A 22,223-nucleotide genomic window follows, 5' to 3' on the forward strand; every position below is an offset into this window, starting at 1 on the left:
CTCCAGGACTACAACATGAGCAGCTTGCTGGCTCTCTATTTCAATACTTGTTATTTTGGAAAAATGTTCTGCAGCAAGTCACTTTAACAACACAAATCGTGGGGGCGGGGACTGCTCATTAATGTGTGCACACACTCTTTGACTCATGGTATGGTTGTATCATAGGAATACTCGGCAGACATACATGCAGGGCCCACTGTGACAGACTGGGAACTGGAGCTCACTGCCCCTGCCCAGCATTGTAGGAACATTACACACAGCACATGGCCAACCTGGAAAAGATCAGAATTCACAAGTGGGTTCTTCTGAATATGTATCAATTTCACACTAAAGCCGGAGTATCACAAGCCAATATAGCTCAAGACCATTTTGTGTAAGTAGTGACTCAGTTGTACAGTGTCATTGTTTCAAACTTCTGGAATAACTGCTAAGGCCCTGCCTGGTTGTCACCCGGTAGTGTTATCTCTTTGTGCACGTTTCTGCCAATGTAAGAAATTTGGGTTCCAAGTTGTTTAAAAAGTCAAATCCATCTTCTTCCTGCTTTTCGCTGCAGCAGCCTACAGAGCCTGCTGGAGATCCCCTGCCTTCGTAGTTGTAGGTGAGGACATAGTCTTGGGATGGGATGTGGTCTTCATTCTGATTACACGCATGCAATTTCTGTAAAGTCCAAAAAAGAGGATTGTATTATTTCTTTAAACAACTTCAATATATGAACAGAAAATTTATTTTATTTACCTTTTATGTTTAATTTTTAACCAGTGTGTCCTCTAACGGAGTCCTACACACAAAAAATGCACATGATTGGTCTATATAATACAGCCATATCATAAAGCAGTATAGTTTGCATTTTAATAATCCATAAAAATAAAAAAACAGGTCTACAAATGTTATATCTAAGTACATTTAAGTCATCATGAAATATTTATCCCCGAATGCTATGTCTACAGTTGAGGTCAGTTTATAAAGTGGAGACGATATGCCAAATGGTTGGAATTTATATGTGAATATCACATGGTCCTAATTTTATGTAACTTTAGTTTGCTAGCCTGTATTACTTTAAGCTACATTCTCCTCCAATATCACCTTGTGATTTTGGAAACAACGATGGGAATACAATGCACAGCATGCTTCTTATGCCCATCAGTGTACAGTGAATATAAACTAAACCTTTATTGTGTGCAGTGACAAAGTACAGTAAGAAAATGACTGTGCTTCAAAGTAGCCAAAAGCCAAGCCAGAGATATATCCCCAGAAGCACTGAAATTAAACCATCAGCTTAACTCATGCAGTAGAAACTATGCTTCCCTTGTGAAGCAGCAAAGCCTTTGACCACCTCTGCCCTTGGTGCTGTGTCCTGCTGGCCCATCCTCCAAATGTCAAGGCTCCCTCTGCTGACCTGTTTGTGCAGTCCTCCACCAACACTCTGCTCAAGGCCAGCTGCTGCCACACCTCCTGTTACTGGCTAGGGCACTGCACTCCCCTCAGTTAGGGCACTGCATTCCTGTTATCAGTTAGGGCACTGCATTCCTGTTATCAGTTAGGGCACTGCATTCCTGTTATCAGTTAGGGCACTGCATTCCTGTTATCAGTTAGGGCACTGCATTCCCTGTTATCAGTTAGGGCACTGCATTCCTGTTATCAGTTAGGGCACTGCATTCCTGTTATCAGTTAGGGCACTGCATTCCTGTTATCAGTTAGGGCACTGCATTCCCCGTTATCAGTTAGGGCACTGCATTCCTGTTATCAGTTAGGGCACTGCATTCCTGTTATCAGTTAGGGCACTGCATTCCCCGTTATCAGTTAGGGCACTGCACTCCTGTTATCAGTTAGGGCACTGCATTCCCCGTTATCAGGGCACTGCATTCCCCGTTATCAGTTAGGGCACTGCACTCCTGTTATCAGTTAGGGCACTGCATTCCTGTTATCAGTTAGGGCACTGCATTCCTGTTATCAGTTAGGGCACTGCATTCCTGTTATCAGTTAGGGCACTGCATTCCTGTTATCAGTTAGGGCACTGCATTCCTGTTATCAGTTAGGGCACTGCACTCCTGTTATCAGTTAGGGCACTGCACTCCTGTTATCAGTTAGGGCACTGCATTCCTGTTATCAGTTAGGGCACTGCATTCCTGTTATCAGTTAGGGCACTGCATTCCTGTTATCAGTTAGGGCACTGCATTCCTGTTATCAGTTAGGGCACTGCATTCCTGTTATCAGTTAGGGCACTGCATTCCTGTTATCAGTTAGGGCACTGCATTCCTGTTATCAGTTAGGGCACTGCATTCCCCGTTATCAGTTAGGGCACTGCACTCCTGTTATCAGTTAGGGCACTGCATTCCCCGTTATCAGGGCACTGCATTCCCCGTTATCAGTTAGGGCACTGCACTCCTGTTATCAGTTAGGGCACTGCATTCCTGTTATCAGTTAGGGCACTGCATTCCTGTTATCAGTTAGGGCACTGCATTCCTGTTATCAGTTAGGGCACTGCATTCCTGTTATCAGTTAGGGCACTGCATTCCTGTTATCAGTTAGGGCACTGCAGGGCATTCCTACATGATCTTATGTGAATGCTGTCTTCAAATAGAAAACATGTAAACACTTGAAATATGACAAAAATATAAACAAAAAATACAATAGGTATGCACTAACTGAGAGCCCTCTTCTAGAATAGTGCTCATGTTCTCTCTATCACAAAACTAAAAGTGTCTGATACAGTGTTTGCTACAAAAGCACTAGTGTCCTCTGATACAGAAATGGAATCAGTGCCAGCGAGAATGTTTAAACAGGATCTCCTACCCTGGCCCCACATACATATCAATGTGAAATTTTGCACACCAATGGAATCAGAATCTTCCAGAATGAAGCAAAGGCATTAGTATAGCTAGAAGCCTTCCAACAATATGAATGTAAACTAAGAATCACTCATTTCTTTCACAGCATTGCTCTCTCTAGAATCTAGATAAGATTCTTTATATTTGCATTGCATGTTTTATGCATTAAAAATAATTCATATGTAGAAATAATAATATGTTGAATGTTTCAAAATTACTAAGAATAAATTTTAAATGTCCTCACACACTGGGTTATTTAGCCATTCTACATTGCATACCTATGTGACCACTCACCACACCCTATAAATATGGGCATCAATACCTAGTCCATTTAGAATAAAGTAGAAAAAAATAAGTAAAAAATTAATGTATAGCCTATGTGAAGCGTGTTGATCATTAACCTAAAGCTGCATTCAAATGTTTTCATAGCAAAATACAAGTTTGATTTGGGAAATATGTGTTTGTGACAAACTAGAATTTATCTTCACATTCTTTTTTAACAAAGGGGTTTATAAGATAGATGTACACCTAGAAATGACTCTTTGGGGGCAGATATTAGTAACCTCTGGTTCTCATAAGATTCTAGAAACTAAGCGAATGTGACAGAGGAATCAAAATGTTTAAAAGTTCAATGTAACAAAACCAAAGCATTTTTTAAATGACCAGAACTAACAAAAGAGGGTGCATAAAACACCACCGTGGCAAAGAGGTTTCTGGACATCAATCATCAGTGTTCTATTGTTCTTTACATCAGAATGAAATGTCTCAGGACACTCACTTCACCAAGTCGGGGCTGAGTGAAACTGTGCCACTCCGAGTAGGTGTATCTGCAGTTGTCAGTCTCCATGTGTGCTCCTCTGCAGGAATCCAGGGTGTGGTGATGCCCAGCCACACGGCAGGAGTCTAAGGTCTGGTGTCCTTTCATCATCTCAATTGTCTCCTGCCCACCGTTTCTCATTCCCGACCCCATTGTGCCACAGAAGCCTTGGCTGGAGTTGTTGGCAGTCTGAGTGGTGAATCCATTGGCCGAGCACTGCGTTATAATAAAACAAGACAACGGTGCAGGACAAAGAATGTCACACTTTGCAGAACGCAGTTAAAGTCATTACTGTTGTAATAAGCTCCCAACATAAATGACTAAGTTTGAATTAATAAGAGTGGGAAAAAATAGAGCCCAAAGGTAGTAGACTTCTTTTATGGTGTTCAATAAATACCACCCGGTAAGCTCTGCAACACTGATAGACCAAAGACGACTAACAATTTACAAGATCCCAACTGTTTTCACATATCAAGTGACTGCTAAAGAACTTTCCCAGGATGAATTGTAAAACTATAGGAATAATTATTCACCAGAGAAATTACTTACCACCCTGTCATCCCCAGGTGCTTCAGTGTTTGATATAATTAAGTTTTGCTGTGCTAAATCTTCAGGAAAATGTTTTCCTTTCCGGGCAGTAACAACTCCACATACTAAAGTTAGCAGTACCGCTAGGTAAAAATAATAAGAAGAAATATATTTTTTGAAGAAATACTTAATCTACCATATATCCAAAGCAAACATCCTTTATTGTTTATGCCTTGGGCCACAAGAGGACAATAAGGATATTGTCCTGGCCTTGCTAAATTCACAGGCACAATTTGAAATGTGAAATAATCACATTTGAAGTGTTTAGTATCATGAGTTCAATTGTAGATCTTAAAATTCTCAAACATTTATGTAAGTCAAACATTAAAGGTATGCACTGATTCCCAAAAGATCAGTTTGCCAATTGGAAAATACAAAATACAAAAAAAAAAAAGAAAGAAAGAAAGAAAAAAAAAAAAAAACCAGACCTTTTCACAGAACATAATTTGTCTCCAATAAACATAATTAAGTACATTTTGTATCTTACTTAGACTTGTATGCTATATCATAATAATAAGACATTTAAGATAATGTGATCACTAAACCAATAGTAATAGCAGTAATTTACAGAGGTCCAGAAGACCCAATAGCACACTGGCAAACCATGGCTACTATTCCAGCCCACCAGATGTTTTTATATAACCCAGACCTAAGATTTTTAGGTTGAAAAACAAAAGCAAAGACAGCAATATTTCATGATACTGAAATTACAGGAAGCTGAGCATAGTGGTATTTGCCTTTAATCCCAGAATTTGAGAGACAGAGGCAAGAAGATCTTTGTGAGTTGGAGGTTAGCATGACCTACACAGTGAGTACCAAGGCAGCCAGAGCTATATAGTAAGACCTTGTCTCAAAAACAAACTAAACTGATGGGCAGTGGTGGCACATGCCTTTAATTCCAGCACTCAGGAGGCAGAGGCAGGTGGATCTCTGAGTTCAAGGCCAGCTACACAGAGAAACCCTGTCCTGGGGGAGATGGGCGGTAAACTAAAACAAAAACTGCAAATGGAAAAATTACAGAAAATTCAAATTTTGGCTCGCAGATTTGAAGTACTGAGGGAACACAGCTATGCCTTTCATTCACATATTCTCAGAGATGGCCTTCCTATTACAGATGTCACAGATTTCAGCTGGCCCAAATATATACCATCTGTCCCTTGAAGGCTGACATCCCTCCCCTCCAGTCTACATGCTATCTTCTGGCTGTGTTTCTTGAACTTCTTCCCCTCATCCACTTCTGACTAGACACAGGAGCCTCCAACAAGCCATCGTTTAACTTCTCCAGGCGTAACCTCACCACACAGACTTTGACTTGACATTTGCCTCCAACTGAAAGCCCTTCTCCCTGTGTGTGCCAACACAGCTAACTCCCCAAATCATGTCATATAGGCATGACCTAATGATCTACCATCTTGAAAGGTGTGGCCACCAGGACAGATAACCTCACACACACAGTAGAATGACTAAGTCCACTTACTGTACTCCAACTTTTTCTTCCTATCAAAACTTACTTTTTTTTTTTTTTTTTGGTGATTTTTGGTTCTATTTTGTTGTTTGTTGTTTTTGTCTGTTTTGCTCTCCAATGAATCCTACTTAATACAATTTTCTGAAGTTTAGTAGGTGTTTAAGATATGCTTATTTTGTTGGGTTGATAAAAAGTAATAAATGTATTTTAGAAATTTAGAATGCTCTAGTCTAAGGATTTCATATCAGTTAACTCAGTTGGACCCCAAAGAGCAGATTACTACCACTGTTCCTTCAAACGAAAAAAGGGAAGCAGAATTAAGAAAGCTAAAGACTTTTTTTTTTTTTTTAACAGTTCTGTATGAGTGTGGAACCTACCCCAGAATGATCGTACTCCCTCAAATAGTGACTAGTCAAGCACAACTCAGCTCCCATGGAATACAGAGGCAACTTGTAAAGGAGCTCACACTTGATAGATGTTTATCTATATTTACTTCCCAAAATCCTTTTCGATAGTCAGATCTTTTATCTCGCGTTTTAACTTCAAGCGAGTGAAAGTACTTACAAAATAACAGTGCGATGCCCAGCAAGATGGCAAGGATGGCCCACTTCCCCAAGGTGATGCCTGCACTCCTGGACCTGGCCACACACTGGCTAGGATGAGTACAATCACACAGATTAACTCTCAAGATTTTGGTTGCAGATTGACCTGCTCTGTCTTTCACAGTAACAGGAATGGTGTATTCTTGAACTTCAGCATTTTTCCGATAGGACAGGCGGGCAGCTGTATCTTTAAGGAAACAAAAGACTTTATTTTGATTGATTGATTTCATGTGAGAGTTGTACACATCTGTTTGCTCACATATAGAGATCCTGTATGAACTCCAGGTGTCATTCCCTAGGAACTGACCACCTTGATTTTTGAGACAGGATCTCTCATTGCCCAGCATTTGCAAACTAACCTAGGCTGGCTAGCCACCAAGCCCAGGAATCCCCACCACCAAGACTAGGATTACAAACAGGTACTACCCTACCTCGATTTTTCATGTGGGTTCTAGGGACTGAACTCTTGTCTTCATGCTTGTATGACAAGCATTTTATTGACTGAACTCTTTCTAACACAATGCTTTTTAATGATTACTTATTCTTTCCTTAGAATCTATTGCACCACTCTTATTGTAAAATACCCACTTACCAACTTAAAAAAAATGCAAAGGGGGCTACCTTGATGCCTTCTACCCTTTCAGGAATTAATATTATCCTAGACATGGTTCCTTGAAATTCTATGAAAGAAAGCCTTAAAGAATAAATTGATATTCAGGTAAGGAATGCATACATGAATTCTTAACATCTGAAACTAAGAAGGCTAAAAAAGGACAATGAATTTGAGGTCAACCTGAGCTACAAAGTAAGATTCTATTTCAAAAGGCTGAAATAATAAGAATAATAATTAAAAATAATAATCTGGCACTGAAATGACCTAGTGGCATTCTGGCAGTATCTAATTGCCCCTAATGGATAGAGAATAAGAATTCTAGGGTGACAGCTAAACACTGAGCTGAACTGGAATCCAGATGCAGAGAGGAGGATAAAACCAGGCTACAGAAACCCACAGAGACAGCTGACCTGAACAAGGAGGAGCTAATGGGACCCCAGACTGATACCTGGGAATCCAGCATTTGACCAACTCAGACCCCCAGAACACCAGTCAGAAGACCTGTGCAATCTAAGGGACCTCTGACAGTGGAACCAGGATGCATGTCTGGTGCACAAAAGGACTTTGGTAGCACATTTCACATGGAGAGATACTCCCTTAACCTAGAGGAGGGAGGGCCTAGTCTCTACTCCAAATGACTTGACAAATTTTGTTGACCTCTCCTAGAAGACATCACCCTCCCTGTGGAGTTGGGGGGCTGTGGGAAGGGAGGGTGGTCGGGAGGCATGGGAGGGAGGGAGAGAAGGAGGAAGAGGGATCTAGAACCTATTTGTAAAATGAGAAAAAAAGAATTCTAGGGTGGCTCTTACTGTAGAGATCATTTTTTCCCTTAATTGCAGCTCATATACTATTTAAGAATCTATACCTGAAGATACACAAAGAGCATTCTCCGTTTTCATGCTCTAAGCCATTCACCTTCTGCTGCCTGCCCATTAGCCCTCTGGAAAAGACAATGCTTCAGAGAGCACAGTACTTCCTATGTGACTAATGCCTTGTATGTGGAAATAATCTCCCCACCAGAGCTAATTATACTACTTCTCATTATAAAAACATAGCCATTTACATCATAATATTTTTTTATCAACTATGGTAGTCAGCTTCCCACAACTGTCTTGGCAGCTTATTTGAATAATGTTATTGTCAATTAACCAAAGCTGAATAGATGTTCAATGGCAATTATAGCATCCTTGAGTTTTTATAATACAGAAAAAATGGTATCATGGCAGCATAAAATATAACCTAGAAAGCACCTGGAGAGTGGAGAGCTTAAATGTATGTTAGAGATTTAAGGTTTTGGCTACACCTTCTGTCTGAAAGTTGCTAGAGGACTGTGAATGGTTCTTAGATTATAATGGAACACTTCAGCATCACCAGTGTCTAAGGAAAGATTGTACAAATCACTGATCATTTCCAAGACCAATGACCAAGCCATAGCCATGTCATATATTATAGTAGTTCAACAACCTTAGATGTTCCTTATCAATCAACTCTGTCCTCTTCCAATTATCTCCTGATGCTACTGTCATCTATGTGAGACATATATCTGGATGAAGAATGGCTTCCTTTCACAGTCCCAATGCATACCCTAGTATCATCTACCATACAATTGTCAGTCTCTTCCTCGGCTTGGGACATAAGTATCTTCACCACCTGACTTCACTTTTCCTTATACTGAACACTCAGCATTTCTGAGAAAGTCTTCTAAACCCAGGTGCTATCCAATCATTCATTTCCCTATTGTGTTATTTTTTTCTCATATGCATGTTCTTTAATCAAAACATTGATTAAGCAATCACTTTTTAAGCCATTATTAGCTGCTAGGCAGAGAGCTCAGTGCTGAAAGTGAGAATATGGATTATGAATACAAGGTGTGTGTGTATGATGCAAACACAGGTCACAGGGCCCTCCTTGTACTTCCAGGATGATTTCTCAGAGGTCTAGCATCTGAGCTGAGGTAGTTAGTGCCTGCCTGACTCATCCTTATGCCTGAACTCAGAGTAGGCAGCTTATCTGACCAATAGAAATAATGTAACATTTATAAGGAAGGGTGAAACTAAGACACAGAGAAGGTGGTGTTTTTTCTAGGCAGAAAGGACAGCATCCATAAAGCTTAGCATGAAAGAACACGGTATCGGGAGCTGGAGAGATAGCTCCATGGTTTAAAAGGCTTACTGCTCTTCCCGAGGGTCAGAGTTCAGGTTGCAGAACCTATACTGGACAGTTCATAACTTCCTGTAACTCCAGCTTCAGGAAATCTGACACTATGACATCCTCTTTTAGCTTCTATGGACATGTACACACACAGTGTATGCGTGTGCACATGCACACACACAAGCCGTACAGAGAGAAATGTATATACATGCATATACACTTACACATGCACACACAGGCACATTCATTGGAAAATGCTGATTTAATACTCTAAACTTCTGCATTGTACTTTGTATAAGTTAACATGTAAACCCTCCAGTAGTTAATCTGCTACATCAAGTCATATGAATCATTATTTTTCTGGAATACCATTCACTTGGTTGAGCGTCCAGATCCTGTTGACTTCTGGAGAAGTGCTTGCCAAGTTGAACTGAAACGGAGGGCCATGGACAGGCTCATCAGGATCCATGGCTGAAATGTCTGTATACCCCATCTTTGGCTTGCAGATGACAAGGTAATCTTGAATTATCTCAGGTGCATTGTCATTCATATCCTCAATGTTCACTGCTAGTGTTCCCGTGCACGATTTCCCCTCTGGGAAGGAAAAGGGACAAAGTTGAGTACAGTTCTCATATGCTTGTCTTAGAGTCTCCAAAGAGGAAAATAAATTCCAACTCTGTATATACATACAAATATATCATTTTAAGTCTAGGTCTAACACATGGGACAAAAACATGTGTTATTTATGTTTCTGAGTCTAGTTTGTTTTTCTTAAGTTAACGATTTCCAATTATGTAAATTTCATGCAAAGGTCACTATTTCATTTTGCTTTACATAGACATGAAATCCAACTGTATGTATGTACCATGCTTTCTTTATCTATTTTTCCTTGATGACCATCTAAACTGGTTCTGTTTCCCAGCTGTCATACAGCAATGAACATGGATGAATGGGTTGCTTTGTGGTATATTGACTTAGAGTCCTGTAGGTATATACCCATGAATGGTACAACTAGAATCTGTATTTTCTGAAAACATGATCTTTGGTTATTAGACAAGTAGCAAATAAGAATATGGATGAATAAAAGCTACAGATTATCTAAATGGTTCCTGCTGCTAATAATATCAGATGCAAGTTTCAACAAACATTTTGCCTGAGTCATTATAAATAATAGAAACAAATGCCGAACTGCAAATTCTCTTTCCTTGGGCTCATGTATGTTAATGAGCTATGATGAATGGTTATAGAAATATTATTCTAATCCCAAGATGCATTCAAACCCATAGGGAGGCTTTAATATATTACATCAAGAACCCTCAACCAAAAATTCTAATTCAATGAGTACAAGGTAATGTCTACACATTGAAATTATTGTTCTTTAAATTAAATCCACGGGTAGAGGAAATTTACTTTAAAACCAGAATTCATGTTTAGAAGCATTTAATAATCACCTAAATGAGTAAAAAACCTCCAGGTAAATTGACACAAAGAAACCTGGAGGAGTCTGAGGAGACCGTTGCATAGTCTTATGTTTAGGTTTTATCATTGTCCTTTACCACAAAACTGTGCAAGAACTAAGTTCCTGCAGATGGAACATGAAGATAAATACAAGATGTGTTATTGGCTGAGCTTGATGGCTTATACCTATAAATGCAGAGCAGGGAAGGCTAAGGCAAGAGAATTGCCACAACTTTAAGACCAGCTTCAGTTACATAGTGGTCTTGAGGACATCTTGGGCTACAAAAGCATCTTTCTGAGTGTGGAGTGCAAGCCTGTAATCACAGTATTCAGTATGCTGAGGCAGGAAGATCAGGAATAATAAAGGTCATCCTTGGTTGCACAGTGAATTTCAAAGCAACGTTGACTTCCTAATACCCTCTTATCAGAAAACAAATTAAACTAACACAACAAGAAATAACTGGTACCTTCTCACCAAAGTCATATTGTAGGACAAGAGAGATATTAGTCTACAGGGCAATTTTCAAGAATTTCAAGGTATAATTATCACAGATTATTTCTGCACAAGAATAATACTAAATTAAAACTTTGTTACCTTGGTCTATTGCCATGACTGTGATATTATATAAGTCATTTCTCGGAGCCATGGTTTCTCTGTCTAGGGCTTTTGATATGGTAAGCAGCCCTGAGACTTCTTCAATGCTGACCCATTCTTTAGGATCCTGCAGTTTTTTATACCTATTAATAAAGTGAAATTGTATAAGTCTTTGTCATCAGAACAACTCTGAATATACGTTCACTGTTTCAATTATGGCAATGGCGTGGGCACATGCTTGCAGAGATTTGTGTACCTTAAGCCATTGCTATTCCTGGTTTCGGGATCGTAGGCCTTATAGCCATTGATCTTGGACCCCACAGCTGAGTTTTCTTTGATCCGCACATATTGCTCAGGGGGTTTGCATTCTGGCCCCTCATCCTGATCCCTCACATGGACTGTGACCACAGCCCGGTTCATGGTGGGCACTCGGCTTGCAACATCTCTGATGAGTGGAGCTTCATTGTTCACTCCGATCTCTAGGGTCACTTGCCGGTTTTCTTCATAATCCAGTGGCTTTAAAATAGAGTATATGCATGTCAGCTCAGTGTGTAGTACATTTGGTATTTTAAGTAGATGGGCATTTTTATTAGTGTGGCCAGGCCTGCTTAATAAATCCATGTTCACGTTTTGTTAGCAGTGACTTCTCTTCTGTGCCCCTATGCTAACTGGCCTTTACCCAAGAGTAGCCTCCAAAACCGCCACAGATGTATCTACAAAACCATGGGAAAGAAATCTCTCAACTATTTTTCCATTATTTTAAGAAAAATTATTCTCAAACTGGAAGTATTGCAGAGTTATGTCAATGTCTAACAGGCTGAGATTGGTATTTGACAAACCTTGTAAAATTGCATGGTAACTTGTAAAATCCAAAAGGTGCAAATATTTTATTTTCTTTCTGTCTGATAGATACTCTGCATGTCTATTTTCTTTTTGTGGTGTTTCAGGAAGCTGGTTGTTTTTTTTTCTGTTGTTTATTTTCATCTCTGTGTTATTAAAACAGAGTCTTACTCTACAGCTTAGGCCAGCCTTGAAACTTACTGTGTTATCCAAGCCAGTTGGCTTAAACCTGTGGTGATTCTTCCTTCTCAACCTTGCAAGTGCTGGGATTACTGGTGTGTGTCCCTACTCAGCCTCCAATATCTAATTTAGCCATCTCTAGTCTGTCTTTTGTCAGAACAAAAACTACCCAGGATCTCATTTCTTAGGAATCCACTTCAGTTTTTGAAGGTTCCTTACTGAATGATGTGGCACTACCTGGTGATAATATAAAGTTTATATTTGTGACAATTTAATAATAATGTTTTGGCACTGTCTATCATCTACCACATGCATTTCTGTTGATGCAGACGACTGTCAAATGGTGAGCTCCTTGATGATCACTGATCACATACAACACTGCCTTAAGCAGTGAGTGTAAATTCACTGAATCCTCAGGCCTGTGTGCAGCAGGAATTCCCATTGCTGCCCCCATTTACAAAGCAGCAGTCTGGATAATAGGAATAGAAACTGGTCTTCCTAAAGTCAAAGGATTTTGTTTGGGCAAGACTTAGAAGCCAGGTGGCTTGGCCTCAGACCATTTCCTTAATGGGCACATTTTACTTTCTCCACATCACTAAATCAATTAATTTGGTTCACTAGCCTCCAGAAATGCTTTAATTAATGCCCTAGTTACAAGTGATTTTTAGACAGAAAAGGCTAGCAAAATCCATAAAACACTATTTTCCATTCTACTATGAAGAAAATCACAGGACTTTTCTCTGACTGTCTTTCTACTGATCAAAAAAAAAAAAAAAAGTCACTTGCCTAATTACTAATTTAAACAAAATAAAAACATATACATGAGGAAACAGAGTGATGGCTTTGCAGTTAAGAGTGTTTGCTGCTGTCCACAGGATTAGAATTTTGTTCCTAGCATCCTTGACCACATCACAGATAACTGCCTATAATTCTAGTTCCAGGCAGCCTTTTCTAGCCTCCAAGGCACCACATACATGAGATGTATTATATTTATATAATTTTAATTGTATAAATAAAATTGTTTTATACTATACTCACATACAGATGTCAATAGATTTGAGAAACAATATCTATACATCCTCTAAAAGTCAAAAACATTGATGAATCTTAGAACCTATAGCATGTATATGAAAACAATTTTTATAATGTCTCAGGAAGCAAGAAAAAAGAAGCATGAAGAGCCATTTGTTTGATGCTACCAAAGACTATTATGCAAATCATATGCTGGGGCAGCCATATGCAGACAAGGGCAACTTTGGGCAATAAGGAAGGACACGCAGGTAACCATTGCAGTTCTGGCTGAATGCAGCTGCATGACCCAGGGTGACTTCCTAGAGCCTCACAGTATCTTCCTGCCAGCTCTCTAGGCTCAAACTCAGTGACAGAAGGAATGCAAGTTCTCTCCACACTAAGTCATGCATTTGTTTCATTACATTAAAAATTATTCTAAAACATCCCACATGTGCATAAAAGTGTTAACAAATGCTTTAGAAAACTGTGGAGGTAGAAGTCAGGACTTTCCATGTAAAAAATAGCCAAGATTTGAAATTTTTTCACACAAAGTTATATGGATCAAAACAAATTGGCAAACTTTAGACAACTAAGAGATATACCCAAGTTATCCTTGATTCAATCTACTAATTATTCAGCCCTTCCAGGTATAAAGGAAGGATGGAAGTATGTATCTAATATATGATCACTAACAGGGAAGAACAAGACTATTGGAAATGAGTCATTCTAGCATAATTAACTCACTACCTCATTCCTTTTTTTCCCTTTTGGGTAGGGATACATACATACATACGTACGTACATACATACGTACATAATACATACGTATATGGGTAATAGTTTTTTTCATACACTATGTTATGGTCTCCATGGTCACCATTTCCCATATCCCAATTCATCCCAGATCCTCCCAACCTCCCCACCTGACCAACTTCATGTCCTTTCTTTCTCTTTAGAAAACAAACAAGCAAACTAACCAAAATAAAACAAACAAATCCCAATTTCTTCAGTTGGTAAGAAAGACTACTCTTTGGAGACACGGTCACCCTAGCAGAGGCAAACCCAAATGCTGTATTTAGTGTGTTTAATTTATGAAAGTAGAAGTCTCGAGGTTAAAAGGTACCTAAGGGCATAGCTTCGCTTCACAAGTCTTAGGTTCAATTTAAAACTCTACAAATTAGCATAATAATCATAAGTATAATTTAAATTGTCATGTTATAAATAATGGAAATACATATGTCTCAAGGTTTGCTGGGGATAAAATTTTGTACTCAATATATCTGAAATTCAGCAAAGAGACAAAGCAGGGACATGCTGAAATAGATGTTTGATACTGAGATTGCATGTCTGACTATTCCCATTTGGACAGATTTTCCAGGCCTTGACATACAACCCCTTAGAGCTCTTATGTAGGAAAACAACTAAAACCAGCACGATTGTATTCTATTCTCATCAATAGGTAAGTGGCTCTCACTCAGTGAATAGACATAATACCTGCTCACAGGACACTATTACCTTTTCATTTGAGGCTAGAAATACAAATGCAAATGTTAATGTCAAGCAAAGACCATTCTGCCTTTATAACTTGAGACCAAGAATATAGAGTACAATCAAATAACAATAAACACAACAAAAATATGTCCACTCAATGCTGTCTTATGTAAAACTCTATTCACCATAGCTATTGCATATTAGGAGTAAAATTCAATCAGGCATGTATCCTAAAAAGAATGAGAAGATTAAGGGGCTTCTAAGTTACATTGGGAATACCCAAATGGACACAGAAGCTTTTTTCAAAAAAAAAAAAAAAAAGAAAGAAAAGAAAAGAAAAGAAAGGAAGAAAGAAAGAAAAGAAAGAAAGAAAAAAGAAAGAAAAGAAAAATGTGTGTCTCTTCTAGACATAGACCCAGACCCAAGGATGCGAATTGTAAAGAAAATGACTTAGAGTTATACTAAGAATTTAAGAAATAAGGTTCTCTAAATGTGGGAGGAGGTACCACTGGATATGCAGAGATCTTTATAATTAACCGTATTGTGGCATACACAGGAAAGAAGGAAGAGAGGAGTCATATGGGAACCATCGGATTAACCGGTTCTGTTTCTACTTGGCTAGTATAGGATCAGTAACTGTCTAGCTGATAAAAGCACTAACTGACATAAAGTTCTTCTTCATTATCTGCTTACCTTCACAACACATAGAACGCCCTCATTAGTAACTGGGTCTGTTGTGATTTTGAAGCACCCATTTTCATTCCCTTTTAAGATGGTAAAATTTGCCTTCCAGTTGGTACTCTTAATCAAGTCCTTATCATCTACAGGTATGCGCAAGATTTCAATGTTATATGTGTTTTCCTCCACAGAAGTTTCATACTGGAAGAAAAGAAAGTCATTAAAAATTTTGCTTACCATAGAAAACTTTCCCAAAGTAAAATGTTTCCTAATTTCCAAAAGAACTTGTCTTCATGCTGTTTACATAGATTACCAAAAAGAATGGTCACAGAGAGTACTGTTTCATGAAACTCTGAGACAACAACTATTTCCTACAAATGTAGACTGATGTTATTGCCCTTCAACAAGAGGCAGATAACATAAATAACATCAGGAAATAGGCCATGTGTAGACATGTATACTATATATTTAAACTGAAATTTTATTCATAAGTGAACACATGCCTCAAAGAATGCAAAAAACTTTATCAAGTCCAGATTAGTAAACAGAAATATTAGAATAAAGATAGATTTGTGTTTTCTAAACTTACTGCATTTTGTCTGAATGTGGGCGCATTGTCATTGGAATCTTGCACTGTTATGATACAAGTTGATGTACTGATCAGTCCAAAAAATTGGCCATTCATGTCTTGGACTTTCATTATCAATGTGTACTTGTCTACAACCTAAAATAAAAACAAATATTTAGTTGACTCAGACACTTGTTTAGATTTGTAATGAAAACAGTACCGCACATTCTTTTGCTTGTTTTTATTTGATTATGTTTGGGCATACTCTTAAAATTTCATAGGTAAAGGTAATTCTGAAAAGGTAGCACTTTACAAAAAGACAGACTGAGAATTTAGACATTATCTGACAGAAAACAGGTAGAGAGCTCCTACACTAGACAGGTGGTCCAAACCTCAGGCAGTAGAAACAAAAGCCAAATGGAGATGAAATATACTTAGAAGTTAGCATACAGTAAGATTCGATAATCAATTATCCACTTATGAGACAGAGAGTTGGTTGAATATGATATGTCAGACTAAATTATATAGGTAAGTAGACAAGGGCACCAATAGCCATCATAGGAAGTCCATAGTAAGACAGCTCTCTAAAGGTAGCAACATTACAGAGGAGGATGAGAAGGGCTGTGAGCATGAAGGGGGCTTGGCACATTCAGAATTTTATTTGCCTAATGAGTTCTGATAGACAAGAACCTGCAGCACCTAACTGTGTGGTCCATCCCTCATGGCAGGAGGTACTGATGCGTAGGCACCCTTACAGACAGGTAGCTAGAATCATGCAGAAGAGGGTATGATCAGAGGAGATGAGACATGAGGAGTAACAAGCCTACTCAAGCACAGGGAAAGGAAGACAACTAAGCAAATAGTATTAATAAGCAAACGATAAAGAAGCAAGATGGCAACCATAAATCCAAGGTAAAAGGCTTTAATGTGTGCCAAGCAAAGAGATGAGAAGATTTGGCCATTGGGAGGTTGCAGATGACCTCAGAACATGGCATAGTGACCAGGGCATGAAGAGATTTATCAGTCATTGTTGCTGCCTTTTCTTTTGTTTTGCTCTTCTCCAGCCATCCCTTCTATTGGTTGCTTTCTGGAGTCTTCCTCTCATCCTTCAGTCTTCTAGTCCTCTATGTGCTCTCCCTTTCTCACTATAAGTTAGCGTTCTCGCAGAGTCCTCAAGACACTAGTAACCTGTGCGTTTCACCTAACTTCCACAATGTGCTCATCCTTTGCTCACCCATGTCTTCCTATATTGCTCTGCACAAAATGCCTGTCCACACAAAATCCCATTACATTTTTGTTTGCATCCTGTGACTAGATCATGTTTGGATCTTTAAAAAGTATAATAATGAAGTCTTATAACTTTATTTCATATTGCTTAACCTCATCAATTTTAATCTGTTAGATGGGGGAAGCCCTGTCTTCAATTAACTAACATACCCATTTCACATATGAGAAATGCATAAAAATACCCATATTTTATCTTACAACTTTGCCATTTGTTGCTGTGATGATTAATCCCCATCATCAACCTGATGAAATTTAGAAACACCATGGAAACAAACATCCAGGTATGTCTGCCTGTGAGGGAGCTCCTAGCTTGGGTGAACTGAGATGGGAAGACAACCTAAATGTGGGCAGCACATCTCCACAGGCTGGGGCCTGGGTTGCATAGAAGGAGAAGCCAGCTGAGCAGCAGAGTTCCGATCTCTCAGCCTGCTGCAAGTGCACTTGTGGCCAGCTGCCTCAAGGTGACCTGCCACCATGACTTCTTGCCCAGATGGACTCCACCCTTGGACCAAACCCCTCCTTAAATTGCTTTTATCAGGTTTTTTTCTGCAAGAGTAGGAAATCAAACAACACATGCTTTATATAGTACTCCTAAATGCTCCAATGTTACAAAATATTTAGATGGTAGTAACAAAAACGTTTGTACTAGTTTATGTCCTTTCTATAGATTCCCACATTCTTTCCTCTTTTCTTTGGAATCACATTCCATTGATATTTATTTATTTATTTACTTATTTACTTTTTTTTTTTTCAAGACAAGATTTCTCTGTAGCTTTAGAGTCTGTCCTGGAACTCTGTAGACCAGGCTGGTGTCGAACTCACAGAAATCTGCCTTCCAAGTGCTGGGATGAAAGACATGTGCCACCCACCAACACCCAGCACTCCACTGATTCTTTTCATACTATTTTTTCCTCATCATAGTAATCATTCTAAGTGCATTGTTGGGCCCTGGAAGCGCCCAACAAAGTTACTTTGTACATGTGATTGATTCATCTTCAGGTAATAGTGCTTGACTCTGAGTTAAACAGCCTGACCAATCAGAGAAATAATGACAAAGATTCAAAAACTTTTTGAAATAATTTGACTTGGCAAGCAAATAAATTTTTTCTACCACATTTTTCCTATATAGATTGGATATTTATTATACCTTCCTAATCAATCAAGCAAATAATTTTAAACACCAGGTAATATTCACATACAGAAGTTGAATTCAATTACCACACATATGACCATACACTACTACAAGCAAATTTTATTTTATCCCAACTAGTAGTTTTCTTTTTAAGAACTGCACACTGCTAGAGTAACTGAATAGGGATCAGAATAAGAACTATACTCATCAAAAAGAGTTAAACCTTATTGTCCTGCATGACAACCGAAGCCTTACTGCTCTGGAACCAACTAGCCTCACATTTTAAAGGAAATAGAATATGCACTAGTTTTCCTAAGAAACCTTTTAAACACCAATCAAACTCTGTTTCTATTTCTTAACGTTTCTCTTACATATGGAAATAGAAATAATGTTTTAAAGATAGGAATTCATATATTCTTTTCCTTCAAATAAAATACAAAATAGCATAGCAAGTTATAGTAAGCAGGAAAGGGTTAAAACCACAGTGGAATGACTTTCTGTAGTAGGGACACTACCTCTCTGTCCAGGTAATGAGAGACAGTCGTGATGACGCCGGTGTCAGGGTGCACAGAAAAGAGCCCAGGTGACCGTGGGTTCTGCTCCAAGATGCTATACTTGAGGCGTGTGTGCATCGTGTCAGGTTCATCTTTATCCGTGGCACAAACCACTCCAACTACAGTACCTGTGTGTTAAAAAGCAAATCCTAACTTCCAGCGCAGCACTTTCCAACTTGTCAGAGTGACAGTGGCAACCTAATTTAAAATGCGAATCTACCCAAATGGATCGCAATGTTAAAGAGAATATAGGAAGAAAACTTCTAATGGAGGATCCAAACTTTCTGGCATTGAGAGTCAGATTAAAATGTTCATAGTAAATTACCAAAATCTAAATGTCAGTCAGTAGTAGATTCAGAGCAGGGCATGGGTGTTACCCTGGTATTACCAGCACTAAAGAGGCTGAGGCAGGCAGATTGAGAATTTTACATCAACCTAGGCTGTATGGTAAGGACTGTTTCAAAAGGCTAAAGTAACTTCAACAGGAATTCCAACATACTGCAATAATAAGCCAACTAGAGGCATAAACTTTATTCTTTTGCTAGACTTAATAGCTCAGTTAGGACTCAGTATATTTATGTAAATGATCAAATTGATTTTTAATTTCATTCATTAATTTATTGGGGATATGCCAAAGCACATATGTAGAGACTAGAGGACAATTTACAGTAATCAGTTCTCTTCTATCAAATGGGACCCAGGAATCAACTCCAGTTGTCAGGCTTGGCAGCAAGCTCCTTTACCTGCTGAGCCATATCATAAGCCCTCAGGTTGACCTTTCTTAGCCCACCTTTTCATGTCCTGCTCATTTGAAGACATTCCTCTTTGTCTCTTTCTTTCTCACTTCCTTGCTTTGTCTGCTCTGACTTGATTTATTTATTTATTTTTCCTCAAGAGCTTCACAACATTAATAAATCAGAACCTATTGGCAGGTGAGCTTCAAATAACCCAGGTTAATGGAAGCCTAAGAATTTGTCCTTAATCTCAAGGGAAAACTGAATCCAATTATCCCTCTTAGAAGCCAGAAAAATACAATGGGGCCATAGGATCATGAAGCTGAGAAATATACATCTATATTTATATGTGTGTGTGTGCATGCATCATAACACACACACACGTGTATATCATGTTTCTGTGACATGATGTGTACATGTATGTTTACAGGTGACAGAACTTAAAGCCTGCCATGACTTTAAAATAGAACATATATGAGAAAGTATGTTTCCTGAACTCCAAACTGTCCATCTTAATTTAATTTCACATGTGTGCAAAGAGGATGCTAACACTAGATAATCAAATTGTCACAGTAAAAGAATATAATACAGATATATTACAGTAAGGACAGAAGCAATGACCAGAAATTGTAGCAGAAAAAATATTAGCCGTCTTTTACATCAGAGTCCCAAGTCTCACCATATGGTTATATATACACTTCATAATGCAAGCCTCAGAAACAAAATACGGCAAAGCCACAGAAATAAAGCAATTTGTTTTCCATACTGAAGTGGGATGCTTAGAATGGAACCCATGTGATCTAGGCGTCCTACAATTATTCCAGTGCTTATTCTAAATTATGTGTCATAAAGTAGTTCAAGAAAACAGACATTTAAAAAGAATTTAAAAACTGTATCCTCCGTCTCTATCATTTAATACTTTCCCACAGCCCCACTGAAATGTCTATACTATATTTATTTTTACTGTTCATTCTATCCTGTGGGTCTTCTTGAAAAAAGGGGGATATGATTAAAAACACACAATAAGAAGATAAAGTAAAATGCACATATACATACAGTAAAAGAGTGTACAAAGTCTGACTAATGGCTGCATCCTCTCACTAATAATTAGTGTCACACTGACCATATTGGAAATTCCTGTAGTACCTGGTAAGAGGCATGTTGATTAGACTTGATGGGATTTGACTAATATTTTCTGATAAGTAAATCCCAGATCTGTGTTAGCTCATGACCGACTGGCCAAGAATACAAAAAAAAAAAAAAAACTGTAATGGGGAGAGACGTCCATTGAAAAAGTGCTAGCTTGCAAGCACGAGGACCTGAGTCTGATCCCCAGAATTCACATTTAAAAACAAGCTGGCAATGATGGTGGACTCAGAATCCCACAGCAGGACAGTTGGAGACAGGTGGATCTCCAGAGCTCAATGGCCAGCCTGCCCATCCTACTTGACATTCTCCAGGCCACTGAGAAAAACACTGTCTCAAAAAACAAGGTAACTTGTAACTTGGGGAGTCTGTACTCAAGTCTTCACATGCACACACATATATACATACACATATACATACACAAATGCACACACAAATGGATGTATGCACAAACATGTTTGACATAGAAACAGCCTTACCAAGTCTACTGCTTTCTGGAACTTCAAAATTATAAATTGCTTCTGTAAAAAGAGGATAATTGTCATTTTCATCCTCTACTTTTATGGGCAGTGGGAGAGGTAAATCGGCTGAATAGCCATCTGCTGTGGATGCATAGGCAATCAGCTGTGGGAGAAAGAAGGACAACGTCAGTATCTGGTCAGCATCACAGTACAGGGAAGATGAGATGCCCTGTACCCTTCCCTGCAAGTCCTTTCAGGAGTAAGCTACCTCATCAGTGCTCCACACTGAGATAATTAAAGCAACGGGTCTTCATTGTAGGGAGGAAACAGCTCCACTTGAGATAAAGAGTGGGTGAGAATGGAGAGAATTTGGAGATGACATTCCATATGCATTATTGTGAGGCATTGGGTGTACTTGGAACTCAGTACTTGGAACTCAACTTTAATCTCTCTGTTATCAGTAAGTTTCATTGAGAGAATGGTCAACTCATGGTCATTAGAAAAATTCTTTTATGATATCTGTAAAGCCAATCTTTCAATTTTGTTGTTCCTGGAGTCTTAGACTGTCTATTTAAACAGTTCTTATTATACAACACATTTACTAATTCCATCACGGATCATTAACCAAAGGAATTGTAACATTAGAATGTAGTTCTGATCAGTGTATAATTACATCAAGTTGAACGTTTTTATAGCCCAAGGCAAAGAGTGCCACATGAGGATATCAGTCAGGTTGGTTTCTCAGCACCTCTCTCGTCTTCTAGAAACAATCTTATTTTCCCAATGAGGAATATTTCTTGCTGAACTTGGTCCATGACAACAGAGCACAGCCTGTGCTATGATGGAAATGTCTAAGTCAGTCCCCCACTGAGTGTACACTTATCCACTTAGCTGTAGCAGAAAACTGAGCTATTAGCCTCTATTTAGACCTTGTTTCCCATATTCCTTTATCTGGTTATCAGAGAGTAACATATGTAGAAGAAAGATGAAGAAGAAAGCCAGAGCAGTGGAGGAACACCAACTGT

At 38.7% G+C, this 22,223-nt stretch overlaps 1 protein-coding gene across 1 annotated transcript in view; it reads right to left on the reverse strand.

Moving 5' to 3' along the window:
• Nucleotides 1-441: 441 nt before the first annotated feature.
• Nucleotides 442-22,223, reverse strand: part of Dsc3 (desmocollin 3) — a 34,344-nt gene continuing 12,562 nt past the window's right edge. Inside the window, exons 6-16 of the mRNA XM_051202024.1 lie at nucleotides 21,217-21,361; nucleotides 18,819-18,985; nucleotides 15,906-16,040; nucleotides 15,332-15,517; nucleotides 11,374-11,633; nucleotides 11,118-11,260; nucleotides 9,434-9,658; nucleotides 6,263-6,487; nucleotides 4,195-4,316; nucleotides 3,607-3,861; nucleotides 442-657 (exon numbers count right to left, since the gene is read on the reverse strand). Coding sequence (XP_051057981.1) covers nucleotides 460-657; nucleotides 3,607-3,861; nucleotides 4,195-4,316; nucleotides 6,263-6,487; nucleotides 9,434-9,658; nucleotides 11,118-11,260; nucleotides 11,374-11,633; nucleotides 15,332-15,517; nucleotides 15,906-16,040; nucleotides 18,819-18,985; nucleotides 21,217-21,361 — 2,061 coding nt within the window. The 3' untranslated portion in view covers nucleotides 442-459. The remainder of the gene's footprint in view (nucleotides 658-3,606; nucleotides 3,862-4,194; nucleotides 4,317-6,262; nucleotides 6,488-9,433; nucleotides 9,659-11,117; nucleotides 11,261-11,373; nucleotides 11,634-15,331; nucleotides 15,518-15,905; nucleotides 16,041-18,818; nucleotides 18,986-21,216; nucleotides 21,362-22,223) is intronic.

Source organism: Phodopus roborovskii, unplaced genomic scaffold, assembly GCF_943737965.1.
Source record: "Phodopus roborovskii unplaced genomic scaffold, PHOROB, whole genome shotgun sequence".
NCBI classification, from domain to species: Eukaryota; Metazoa; Chordata; class Mammalia; order Rodentia; family Cricetidae; genus Phodopus; species Phodopus roborovskii.